At 41.9% G+C, this 13,307-nt stretch overlaps 1 protein-coding gene across 1 annotated transcript; it reads right to left on the bottom strand.

Moving 5' to 3' along the window:
• Nucleotides 1–11,717: 11,717 nt before the first annotated feature.
• SARC_06214 (hypothetical protein) lies at nt 11,718–12,576 on the bottom strand (the record flags this gene model as incomplete). Its single annotated transcript, XM_014299886.1, has 2 exons — nt 11,718–11,778; nt 11,897–12,576. The coding sequence occupies 2 exons, from the start codon at nt 12,574–12,576 to the stop codon at nt 11,718–11,720; spliced, it is 741 nt and encodes a 246-aa protein (XP_014155361.1).
• Nucleotides 12,577–13,307: the final 731 nt, after the last annotated feature.

The following is a 13,307-nucleotide window of genomic DNA, read 5'->3' as shown; positions in this document are numbered from 1 at the left end:
ATAAAGTGCGAGTCGAGTATCGGTACAGTTTCGTAGTTCTCCTTCGTACTGTGCGTGTGTAAAGGTTGTTTTTCCTGTCAACTGCTTGTTCGAGGGACGCATAGCAGACGAAGCTTGGCAGAAAACACGACATATTTTTTGGTACCAGTGTCGAAAATCAAACCCAAAGCTATTTCCTTCCCCACAGTGCCAGATGGATATCAAAGGATCAGGCAGTGTGTAGAATCGTCGTCAGTGTGATTGCTGTCACTCTCCCATCCAAATGATGGAGACTTTGTGGCATCATAAAAGATACGGCATTCAGTTATTAGTCTCCTCTAGCGTAATCTCATCAGATCCTCGAAAGCTGCTGTAGCTTTATTCAACCGTCGATCCATCATCACCACCGGCTCGGGCAACAAAAAAATTTAAGAGAAGAGATCACCTTCTATTTTGATGCCTTGGCTTGGAGTAGTAGTACAAAGTTGGCGCATATATCTTGACAAAAAAAGGTCATACGAAACACCTATACAAATATCACATATGTGTGCACATCCATTTCACTATAGTGTACACACTGTACCTTACTAACCAGAACCCAGGCAGGGAGCACTCGAAAAAGCTAAATGCATGTGCACTGAAGGTCTAACCTAACAAACGTGATATCTCGTACAAGGGGTGCTACGGATGGAATGTTGTTCATTTTCGCACCACAAGAGGCAGAGCAATAAGTATATTTGTAATACGCTGGGAAGGTAGATAATATAATTAACATTGATTATGACTATCTTAAGTTATATCTGGACAATGCTAGTATTTATTGATAAATACTGGGCGAGAAGATTTGGGAGAGTGTATAAACGGCATGAGATAGCTGCAAAGCTTGATGAAATCAAAGAAGTCTCGGCGAAAGACTAGTACTCCTAGAAAATGAGATACAACACTATACTATAATATTCGGCCTTGATAGTACAACGTATATACTCGCTATGTTATTCACATGCGGTCACAGAAGGGCTACGGGTATAGGGCCAACTAAGCTGTTGAAGTTTTTGCGTGAAGTGCACATAGTAAATTTTATTCTACCGCTACAGTTGCTGGTGATTCGGGCAAGCAATATATAGTACGTGCGTAAAAAAGCAAAAACTGCTACACACACGTTTTTTTGCTAGCCGGTCTACTGTCTGAGAAATATTTTATTTTGTTTCTTGTTATACTGAACAATATCAACATAAAAACCGACGGGTATATAAGTCGTACTATGCTGCACACGAGTTTGCACTACACACACCTGGGAGTGGTTCAATTGTTGCGACAGAAGCGGGGTCAGTATACAACATAGAATGGATTATTGTCAGTGGTATACGCATCCGTAAGCATATTACAAAATGAATATGGTACTCAGTTGAAGGCATACTCACAGCGTATGGCTTTATTTATGTTTGATAACAACTCGGCTTTCGCTTGTTGCACATACCATTGAGCGGCGATGGATAAGTTCAATGCTGTAACAAATAGAATATTGCGTAGTATGAAGGTATTCCGTCGTTTTGTTATGCACGAGGGACTATAGCCATGAAACTTTTAACGCGGAGAGGTTCAAATTAGATCATGTCCTCTTCCTGTGAAAATATCTAAGAAATATAAACTATGTCGCTTTGTAGCTATATCCATGTACTAGCAGCTCTAAACCGTTTTTTGCAGAGATATGCAGCAGTGGTAGCACTGACGGATACAACACATGACGAAACAAAGATATTGCAAACAAGTTAGTTGGTAGCAAACCATCTGGTAATTGGGCCATTTATGAAAGATGCCCCTGATGTTATGACTGCCTCTGTACGTCATAGGTATGATGACCCTTGGATTGGTCGTCCAGTACAAGCGGTTGACTTTAGTAAACCGATTATATAACTCGATGCTTTAGTAAAATATAGGTAGTAGCATCTAAAACATGCACAAACACCAAGTAATGGTTTGAAGATCGATGTTATCCTGAAGCGCCTCTAAAAACCGGTATGACTAAACAAGTTTTGAAAAAAGAAACTTTAGTAACAAATGTTATAATTGCTTATCAATGACAACTTTTTACATTCATTTCGGTCACTACCATCCCTTTGGATATTCTTCAATTCGACCTTTGATCTTTGCGTTCCTCTTGTGGCCTCCACATGTCGTGCAGTGTCGGCTTCAAATTTTCCGAATCACGTATACATTCAGATTCTTCTAGATGTATGTCATGTATGTCATACTTTGATATACTTAAAAGGCTTCCGTCATCTCACGCCCTGTAATTCTAAAGTTTCTCGTCGTCTCTTTATATATGAATTCTAAATACGGCTGTGTATTTACTATCCTTTTTTGTTGCAATATTGGAGGCGATTTGCCCGTTTGTCTTCTTGCGAGTTCATTCGTCGCAAGCTCAGTTATATATGTCGGTGAGCCCTCTATCAAATATAAAACCAACTGGACAGCAACCGTATTGGAGCCAGGCGCCGTAAGCTTCAGCATCTACAATTACGTTTTCTGTTGCTGTCTGCTGACCCAGAATATGATGGCGAGATGATTGCTATATATAAATTCGGACCTGTCACAGTGATATCCTTGGCTGTTACGTTGCCTTTACATTACGAATAAAATAGAGCGTGTAGCGAATGGCAAAGATGCAGTATAGGTCTTCGCTCTTTTTCCCAGTCCCGTACAACATACAAGAAGAGCAGCCTGGCAAAAGCCACAGACGCTGCTGCAAAGCTGACTGCACTGCACATACATAGTAGTGTTTTGCTTATCGAGGGGATGCGCTGAGTCTTGCGCGTTATCTCTGCAATCGCTTCAGTTCATGTAATATAGATTTTTTGCTGTATATCGGAATACACCAAAATGTACGGAAGTATCTGCGATTGTGTAACGTGTGCAGCGAATCATCGTGATCCATAACACAAACTGTTCGAAAAAGTCTGGATTGAATTTAGACGTACACTGACCACCAGATACCTTCACATGTGGTATATTCTCTACGTTTTCAGGCGCATCGGTTCGCTTTGGAAACACCCGGTTATGAGCGTAGCCCGTATGCGTGGCGAGTAGTATCTCATAACTTTGACTGAAGATACTGTGTTCCACATATCAAATTTCTAAAACCATACTAGGATCACCTGTTACTTTGTTGATTCATTGCTAAGTCTAGGAAGACATGTTTATGCCGGCCGGAGTGAGCTGAACTGGACATGATATGGATATAATTAATAAAATAAGTGCGTGTTGACGGAGTATTGATGTCACCTTATTCAGTACTTTATGACCACTATTAGTAGTGATGCTGATACCCTGACGTAGCCGAGTTCACATAGTTGCGAACGTGTATTTGCTCCCTTCTTTCTATTGGAATCGGTCCAATAGCAGTCCTGATCTCTGCTTCTGGATATGACTTGAAACTGGGTAACTATCCTGCTATAACTCTTTTGCGACCCGTAGCTTCGTCGACAGCAACTTGATCAGTACGCCAGTGATGCCAAATTTGGTAACACCGTAGCCTTGGTGATTTGTCTCACAATCTTTGTCATTTGTAATGCTTAATTCTTTCTTGAAATATCTTACTACCTGTTGATTATGAACGAAAGCGAGTAAATACGCATCGTGCAACGAAGTTTTTTTACTGGCATTCTCACTTGACCAGTAACCTTCAGATCCTCACTACAAACTTCATCACTTTGTGTGCAGATGCATTGTAGGCGAGCTGGTTCATAGTTAGGTATTCGATGCAACTGTGCAATGTTTTGCCATTGAAGTTTATGTCGAGGAATCGTATCAGGACCGGGAAATAATCTAGCATTCTTCCAAATCAGTGTGTGAAAAGTGAACTGTATTAATATGCCGTCTCTTTAACTCTTTACTCAGTACATCAGTAGCGTCCCTATCCAGCTCAGGAAACATCTCATTATTCTGCCATCGTCTACGCGCAACTTTCTGTTCTGTTAAGACAGAAAAAGGAATAATAGCTTTTTTTTTAATGCATCTTGTCGCAAGCTTGCAAAAACACACCACAAGCACCTTGTCAGGATCCCTTAAATCTAGGCCGCTACGACGTGAGACATCACGCACTACGACAGCTGAATAACTGCTGTTTCTAAAACATGTGCACATAATAGTGAAGTGGGTGTACATGCATACATAATATTTGTGTACATTTGTGTGATTTTTTTGTGAACTTTTCTTATCATGATATACGAGCCAAAAATTTGTACCGCTACTCCACGCCAAAGCATTAAAATAGAGGTGGTCTTTTTCTCTAATATTTTTTCTTTGCCTGGACATATCGTTGTTGTCACTCTCGTAGTCATCACTATCGTCAACAATATATATTGCAGGAATTTGCCTGAACTCGTTATAAATGTCATCGTCCTTGTCAGCAGTTTTGAGTCGGAATAGTCATGATTCATGTGGCCAGATTGCTTGTATCCTAAGCGCGCCGCCTTACCACGACAGTTCGCACGTGTGTGTCAAATCATGAGGCTCTTAAAACACGTGACCTCCTTGTGGTTGTTTCGATTCGCGTAGTTGCTACTCCGATTGTTTCGATGTGCATGTTGATTGCTATGATTACTGTTGGTACGGTAGCGCCCACCAGCGTAGAGACTAATCTGATGATCGTCTTCGTACTCAGACACAAAAGCACCTGTATATAGCTGAATCTAGTACCAGTTGCCATTTTGCAGTTATATCTATCAGAGGATAAATAAACTGGCATGGCTTCGTAGAGTCTAAAGGCAGCATACGAGTATCCGTCAGCTCATAGCCTAGGTGCATCAGCTGGTCAAACATAATTTTCAATCTGTGGGCGACTTTAGCAATGTTTTTCCATCTGTCATTCACATGTGATCGAGGTTCTTGATCAGAATATCAAAATTGGCCCCGATTTGACGATTCATCGCAACGGCAATCTTGCGTTAAGGCGACGGCAGGATCGTCGTTGTCGCAAACGTAGCCTATGCAGCTGTCAATACACTGGACGTTGACAGAAAAAGCAATCTTCTCTCCCGGTCCGTAGCAGCTAGAAAAACGTCCTTCTCCTACAGCTTGGCCTCCATCTTCAACTTCCAGTTTGGGTAGCCAGCAGCATCCTTCAACTCGGGGCTCGACATACTTCATTTTCTCAATTAGTCTGTGATGTGTTGAATTCTCGCTCACTGGCTGTCTCAGTTTCCCTCTGTGTGTTTCAGTCTCTCTCGCTCACTGATTATCTATTTATACACATTTCCGCCGGATCGAAGTAAAACCCATTAGTCAATAGGAGTTAACACAATCGCGATTCCTCAATACTTCGGTACCTACCAGCGCTATCAACATATGAGTTACGTCTATGACACGAAAGTCTATTTTGTACATTCCCATACTAACTATTTATTGACTCTTGAACAACAAAGCAAATCAACTTGTAAACTTAATATAAACTGCGTCCAACGTCCAATAAGGTAGCCATGTGTAACACGTTCAGCGCAGGTTGAATCCATCAATCTGAGATTTTTATAGTCCAGCAACACATTTTTTATTAAAAGGTACGAATCCGAATTGTAGATTATGGCGATGTTTCCTATCTCGCCGAAGTGGCCATATATTTGAATATATAGCAATAGCCATGGCGGTCTGATCTCTTTGTCCCATATAGTCAGCCGGTATCGATGTATCCTCTTACCAGCAGTCCTGGTGTAATTTGAACGACATCACAGCTGGTACCACTCGACAATACTGTGCAAATCAGCAGCTACAAAGGCATCGCTCCCACACTACAGCTTCCTACGAATGAACCACCGCTGATTATACCCAGTTTACCTCATGCTCAAGGAACAAACGAAGACACAAGGAACTCACATTGTAAACAAATTCAGAGAAGATTAAATGAAACAAAGCATCTGCAGATGATATCGAGACTTCCTATGATAGCTCCCTAATTGGTATATGGAAAAGTAGCCAAATCCACATATAAGTCTATTGCACTTGTATAGTCAGGCTAAGAGATATGTCTTACTCTGGTTGGGTATATAAACTCATCCGGAGAACCAACAAAAGTCCACTGGCAGACCATAGTTTACTATTTCTTCATGAAAGGACCCCAAAACTTTTAAAATCAGCCCACTTGACAACATATTCAGCCCTGTGTATTGAATCGTAGTACTCTTGTGGAATTTATCCAAACGACAAAACCGAACCAGCAATGACTTTGCTGCTACACACGGACGACCAGCAACCGCGCAAATTCTCAATTACTTGTCACAGTAACTATTGCTAGCACTATAATTCATTGGACGAGAGTATTTTAGTGTCGGCTTACATTCAGTACAATCGACGGATTTTGTTCGTGACGAGATGGTGCACGTCAACCTAAAATATACGCTTTTGGACCGACCTGAGGAATATATTTCCTCTACTGTATTCCATTCCTAGTGATCGCACCTCTCACGACAAATTCCTTTTGATGAGCTTTTGCAGCATCGACATATCGTACCGCACACTATATTTAGTGGTCAGTACCGTGTTAGGTATAGTCGAGGGATACATAAGGTCATATATGCGGACTATAGCTATCCCCACAGAAGGAAACTCCTCCGAGTCGACGGATTTTCTTTGTGACGAGATGGTGCACGTCAACCTAAAATATACGCTTTTGGACCGACCTGAAGAAATATCTCCCTCTACTGTATTCCATTCCGAGTGATCACACCTCTCACGACAAATTCCTTTTGATGAGCTTTTGCAGCATCGTCATATCGTACCGCGCACTATATTTAGAGGTCAGTACCGTGTTAGGTATAGTCGAGGGATATATTAGGTCATATATGCGGACTATTGTTATCCCCACAGAAGGAAAATCCTCCGCTGTGTGTGAAAGAACAATTACATAAATGGCCGCAGATTTCAATATGCTATTCATGGTCAAATCAACTTGTTCTGGAATGGCGTTTAAAAATTCATCACACTTACTGATTGTACTATCAGCACTGATAGTACAATCACTGATAAATTCAATACTCTAAGCCATTTCATATAAAAGCGATGGAACAGGAGTTGTTAGAGTGCAATATAGTAGGCTTTAATTTAAGTGCAAATGTATGTATTTTTTCTAACCCCACCTTTGGTTTTATACCTACGGTGTTTATGCTAGTGTTCAGCCACTTGGGTTGGCCTGGATATAATCTCATATGGTCATTATGAGAAATCTTCTGCAAAACACTTTAATACTTCGATGCTATTCTATTTCGACTTCTCTGCAACTAAATGTCACGCTGATCACATGATACCTTTCCGCATAGGTTGTGAGTCTTGTGACTCAAATATAACAGCAGCTATTTTTTTAAATGTTGCGGTTGGCAGATTTAATCCACTCTCGGGAGTTAAATGAGAAACTTAATCTACTCTCGTGAGTCGGTTAGGTAGTAACTCAACTCCGGGAGTAATTTATATAACTTGATCAGCTCTCGGGAGTGAGCTAACTCTAATGACTTCTATGAATCAAAGAGAGTCTCTTGCTGTATCACTCCCCCTCAACTCTACAGTCAAGGGCTGAAGTCTGAAAGCTGAAAAGTGACGACTGAAGACTGATGAAGGCTGAAGGCTAAAGTCCTGGACTGTGAAATTGTTGATTCTGTATATAGATTGGGCCATAAGCATTGAACCGATAAAACTTTGTCAAGAAAACGTTGACGTGTTGGATCTGTTGAGTATTGACTGGGTAAAAATTTACCGAGAAGGTTGACTGCGATCCTCTGTACAGTGGCTGGCATCACGACGGGCGTGGATAATCTTCTGTACGGGGATAGGCATCTCAATTTCGCAGGTAAAAATCACTCATGATATTTCCTTGAAAAATATGTTTCGCTTTCTGAAACAGTGTGGACTGTGGCTTGGATAATGGGGGACAGCTCCCTTCTGCGTTGTGGCATATTGGTTTGACTTTGGGATCTGACCCGAGAGGCTGAGATTCAGAGACTGAGAGGCTTGAGACTTTCGCTTGGGTCTTGGAATGCTTAGTATGGTTGCTTTTAAAATCGACCTACGAAATTCGTGTACATAGTGATAAATTCTACCAATTGGAGACATAAATTCAGGCTGCAGTGGTACAAAAAAAAATTGTTTACGTTTAGTACTCACAAATACCTAGTGGGGCGTCGGGTGGTAGTGTGAGATTGTGGGACCTGTGGGACCTGTGGGCTGTAAAATTTACATTTTTTATATATACTGCTAGTGAATTCCTATACAAATTTTCACAGGTATGCAACTTATACGATATCACGCATCGAAGTTAAAAAGGACCAGTAAGTTACTAATATTTTGTGTATCGATGAATATACATTTTCTGCGGAATACAACTTAAACTTCAGAGTAATTTTGTCATAGAACACATTAGGGATAAATATTATTGCACACAAGTATATACTTGCGTGCCTATCGATAGGAACAAGTATATGACCAAATATATAGTTATATATTGTTTGTACATCATTTTATAATTTCATTTTCACATATAATACAAACAGTTTGTACGCACTTCTTTCACAAGGCACGATATATCTGTATAGTTTGCAGTCAGATAGAAGCACAAAGCATTTGACACCTGCTTACCTCAAAATACTTGCCTTTATTATGAATCGAACTAAGTTGAGACTGTTATCCGAGTCAATATTCGGTCGCCTATATCGGTGAACTTTTCTCTCGGCTGAGAGGCTTCGTGAAGAAATCGCTGAGTAGCTGTTCTGATGGTATGTATTTTAGCTTGATGATGTTGTCCGATGTGAGTTCTCTGATGTGCTGATATCGTAGGTCGACATATGTAGTACGGTGGGATTTCGTGATACCATTCCATTAGTATTGCTGCCTTGTTGTCCTGTTCTATGGTGGTGGATTCTTCAAGCGGAATGTCGAATTCCGTGAAGAGATTTTTTAGCCCAAACTGTGTCTTTGGCTGTATCAGACTGTGCGACGTATTCTGCCTCTGCTGTAGACGTTGTTACTAGCCGTTGCAAATTTGTCCCCCACATGAACGGTACACCTGCTATATTACCTACTCGCCGGGTGGTGGATCGTCTTGTTGTGTTATTGCCAGTGAATCTAATATCTGCACTCAGATAGGGAATACATGGTTCTTTGTTCGTATATTCGAGACCGAAGTTGAGTGCCAGCGAGATACTTCATACAGCGCTTGGCTCCTCTGAAGTGGTGGTACTGTGTTGCTAATAGATAGCGACTTAGGATCGAAACAGCAAGGCATATATATTCTCGTGTTTGATCTATAAGGTATCGTAGCTGACCCATTAGCTGGTTGTATTGTGTGATTGTTGGGACGTCTGAACTAGCCACTTTTTCTGGGAGATGCGTGTTTGTCTGTTACTTCATAGTCCGACTCATATTGTCGTCGATGAAGACGTACTCTTCCAGGATGTATTTCCACTTCGCATTTGAGAAATTACGATGTTTTATTCGCTTTTCATTGCGTCAGCTAGTTTCTGTCCGTCAGTCATACTCTGGCATGCTGCAATTTTGTCATCTACATGTACAATAATGAAACATGGTCCGCTGTGAGTTTGTTTGATGAACAATGCTCCCTCCGATTGTGCTTATTTATAATAGTAGAGTATAGTAAAACAAAAATAGCTTTAAAACAGTCGTGCTCGCTTTGTGGTAGGCCGTATACACAACGGTCAACTCGACATACGACCTTTGTCTCCTTGTTTGTGCCTTTCGTATAATTGTCTCCGGGACGGATCAAGCAGATGTTCAACGAGGTCGTATCCTCGCGGTACTCGCATGTAGCCAGGGGTATAAAGTACTTGAGTGAGGTGGGCCGAGGGTGTATCGTGTTGTCGAATGTCCATGTCGTAGTGTGCCATTAGAGACTAGACAGATTCTAAGTTTTTACTTGGCTGCTATTGGGGCATATTTTCCATCGTATTCGACTCCCTGTTTTGCGTTGAATGCTGCTACGCTCGGACGTAATTTAAGTCGTGTGACTTGTCCTGATTCATCCGTTTTTGCCTTGAATACCCATCAAGAGAGGAATTGTGATTTTTCCCGTGGTTTGTTGTCAACCAGAGTGAATGCCTTTCGCTGTATCACCAAGCTCTTCATCTCTGAGATTCCTCCCAATCGACTGCGTTTGGCATATCATATATACCTTTGTATGTTTTCGGTTCCATTGTTGAAGTTGTTGAATTAACAGTGTGCGTAGTGTTGGGATATCGTCTTTTACGATGGCTGTCGTGGTACCAGTGGACATTATTATCATTTATCGCAAGGTCTCGTAGTTCTCGAGAGACTTGGCGACCTCCTGCCGTTCTTCTAGCTATGGTTGCTTCGAGACCGTGTTGTATTTTGGTAGTCACTTGGGTGCCTTCAACTCACCGAGATGTACTTCGCTCTGAGCAGGTTGTTGTGCTGACAATGAAGTCATTCCTAGTTGTTCTGAGTTGCTCGACTTTTGTGTCACAATTGGCTGGGTTCGTTGGCTATGCATATCTTTCATTGTCGATGTTGTCCTTGCGTCTGTTTGGAAATCGCCATTATCGATTTGGAGGAATGTACTGCTGTTCGTAGTGTCTCGTGGTGCGATAGCGGTTGTACATTTGTTGTCTTCCCAGACAAAGAATTCGTCTTCGAGCATATTGACGTCTCGGCTTTGTATCATACGCTTGGTCGGAGGTGAGTATATACGATACGAGTCCGGTGTTGTGTCCAAGGGTTGCGCAAGGAGAATGTCATCTAGTGCTCTATCGTCGAGTTTGCCGTCGAGATCACAGTTATTGTATGCGATGTGACACCCGAATGTTCTATCGGAAATTCATATCCTGTAAATTTCTCGTATGGGGATGAGCTCTTCTCCTTGGTGGGTATAGCATTGTATATGTTGGTAGTTTGAATCAGTGATTCAACCCACATATTAGTCGGTAGACGTGCATACTTCAGTTGTGCAAGCATTCTAGGGACCAGTGTACCATGCAGTCTCTCTACCTTGTCATGGTATTGTTGCGTGGCCATCGGTGCGTACCTTGAGCAGTATCCCAAATACGCAAGCATGCGTCTAATTACGTTTGCTGTAAACTGTGAACCTCGATCCATTTGTATGCACTGAATTCGGCGATGAGTTAGAATATACCATTCATTGAATGTGTAGAACCTTGCGTTAAGAATTGTTGTTGCTTTTAGATCGCAGATCGGATAATCTATGGCCATGATGAGAAGGTCAGGTCGTCTATGATTGATACAGAGTAGGTGAAGGATCCTATCGACGTTGCGAACGGTCCTAATATATCCACAAAGACTATCTCGAGAGGCTCTGTGGCAGGTTTGTGCTATCGTTCTGTGTTTGTATTCTCGTTCTTCTTCTTAGCAATATGTATGCTTTGCATCGTTTCTCTGATTGCCTGATGTAGGGTAAATCTTTTGGGACGTAGCTGCGGTGCGCGAGCCTGTTGTGCCATTAAATCTGGTTGGCTTTCTCCAACGATGGTTCCACTGTAGTCATAGCTATGTCGTCGATGTGCAGTATATTCTGTGCTGTTTATGTACTGTTATGGTCCCAAAGCTTGGTAGTAATATGTACATCATGTTGTTGGTGAATTCAAATGAGAAGTGTCGCGCTGAGAGCAGGCTGATACTTTCTAGTGTAGTTTTGAATGCCATATCGATGAGTACTTCCCTCAAGTTTCCTAGCTGAGCCACATACTTCGGATAAATGATTGCACCATCAGCTACTTCGTGCTCATACCAGCCATTAATGCGCATGTCGCGGACGAGATGATGCTTGTGGTACTTATAGGGAAGTACGTGTATGGTGGCGCAACTATCGCAAGCTATTCAGTACCCACCTCTGGAATATAGGGAAGTACGTGTATGGTGGCGTAACTATCGCAAGCTAGTCAGTACCCACCTCTGGAATCCACCTCTGGAACCTCTGTCTGACTGATCGTTCACATCCTTGTTGTCAATTGTAAGGTTAATTGTGGAGAATGCAATCTGTCTGTTAGCAAGTAGCTGGTCATTGGATATTTGTGCTGACATTGCTTTGTCCTGTCTGCCTTCATGAGCTTGGCGTCGATTGCCCGGGGATCGGTATGTTCTGTCACTGTCTTGTGAACGTTGGGTATCTCGTGAATATCTACCATCGTCGTTGTCGCGTCGACTGTAACTATCTACTCGGTAGTCCTGTCGGTCATGATCATCGTGATTATCGTAGCGGTATTGGTAGCGGTTCTTTCTATTGTATCGTTCATCACGTGTACGGTAGCCACAATTTGAATCAGATCGTATATTCTTGTCAGTATTCTTGAACATATATATGTAGCCTCTCATGTCGTAACGAAGACCAGACCTTTCAATCCGTCGATCGTAAGGTTTACGACCGTTGTGGTCACGAACCAAATTACATGGGTTACCAGCAACGTCTGATTTGATTAACGGTTGTAGCTTACGGCATTGCCCGATCCAATGCACAATTTCTGTCGATAGAGCTGCATGTGCACCGTGCACAATTGTTGATGGGTAACTTTCGTCTGGATCCAACGCGATGAGGTACGTGGCGAGCTCATCATCATACGACATGGCCATCATAGCGGGTGTCTTCAACGTAATCTTAACAGTCTGATTATTGTCATTTGCAGCCTGCAGTAGAATAGCGTATAAGCTGTTGTTGGACTTCGAATATCCGGCGTTTTTGGATTTCACAAATGCCGTGTTGAGAAGACCGGTAGCACTGGCGTATTGAGGGACTACAAATAGCACCACTACTACGAACACACGACATACACCGGCCAACGGTGCACCCAAACAAACCAAGCCAATAGGGGTTTTAAATCGAATTTACAGCAAGAAATCCTCTTTAATTCATAGAGAAGTCATCAGAGTTAGCTCGCTCCCGGGAGCTAATCGAGTTGTTCAAATTACTCCTGAGAGATCACTTAATACCTAACCCACTGATCAAGTTTCTCAACCAACTAAATATAGTGTGCGGTACGATATGTCGATGCTGCAAAAGCTCATCAAAAGTAATTTGTCGTGAGAGGTGTGATCACTCGGAATGGAATACAGTAGAGGGAAATAGTTCTTCAGGTCGTTTCAAAAGCGTATGTTTTAGGTTGACGTATACCACCTCTGTCCAATGTATCGACTGCCAAGTTTTTCGACTTATGACATAATTGTGATGAATTTTTAAACGCCAGGTTAGGTATAGTCGAGGGATATATTAGGTCATATATGCGGACTATTGTTATCCCCACAGAAGGAAAATCCTCCGCTGTGTGTGAAAGAACAATTACATAAATGGCCGCATATTTCTAAGATGC

This window comes from Sphaeroforma arctica (genome assembly GCF_001186125.1).
Source record: "Sphaeroforma arctica JP610 unplaced genomic scaffold supercont1.435, whole genome shotgun sequence".
Taxonomy (NCBI): Eukaryota; class Ichthyosporea; order Ichthyophonida; genus Sphaeroforma; species Sphaeroforma arctica.
Note: the sequence above shows the minus strand (reverse complement) of the source record. Positions and strands in the feature narration are given on the sequence as shown.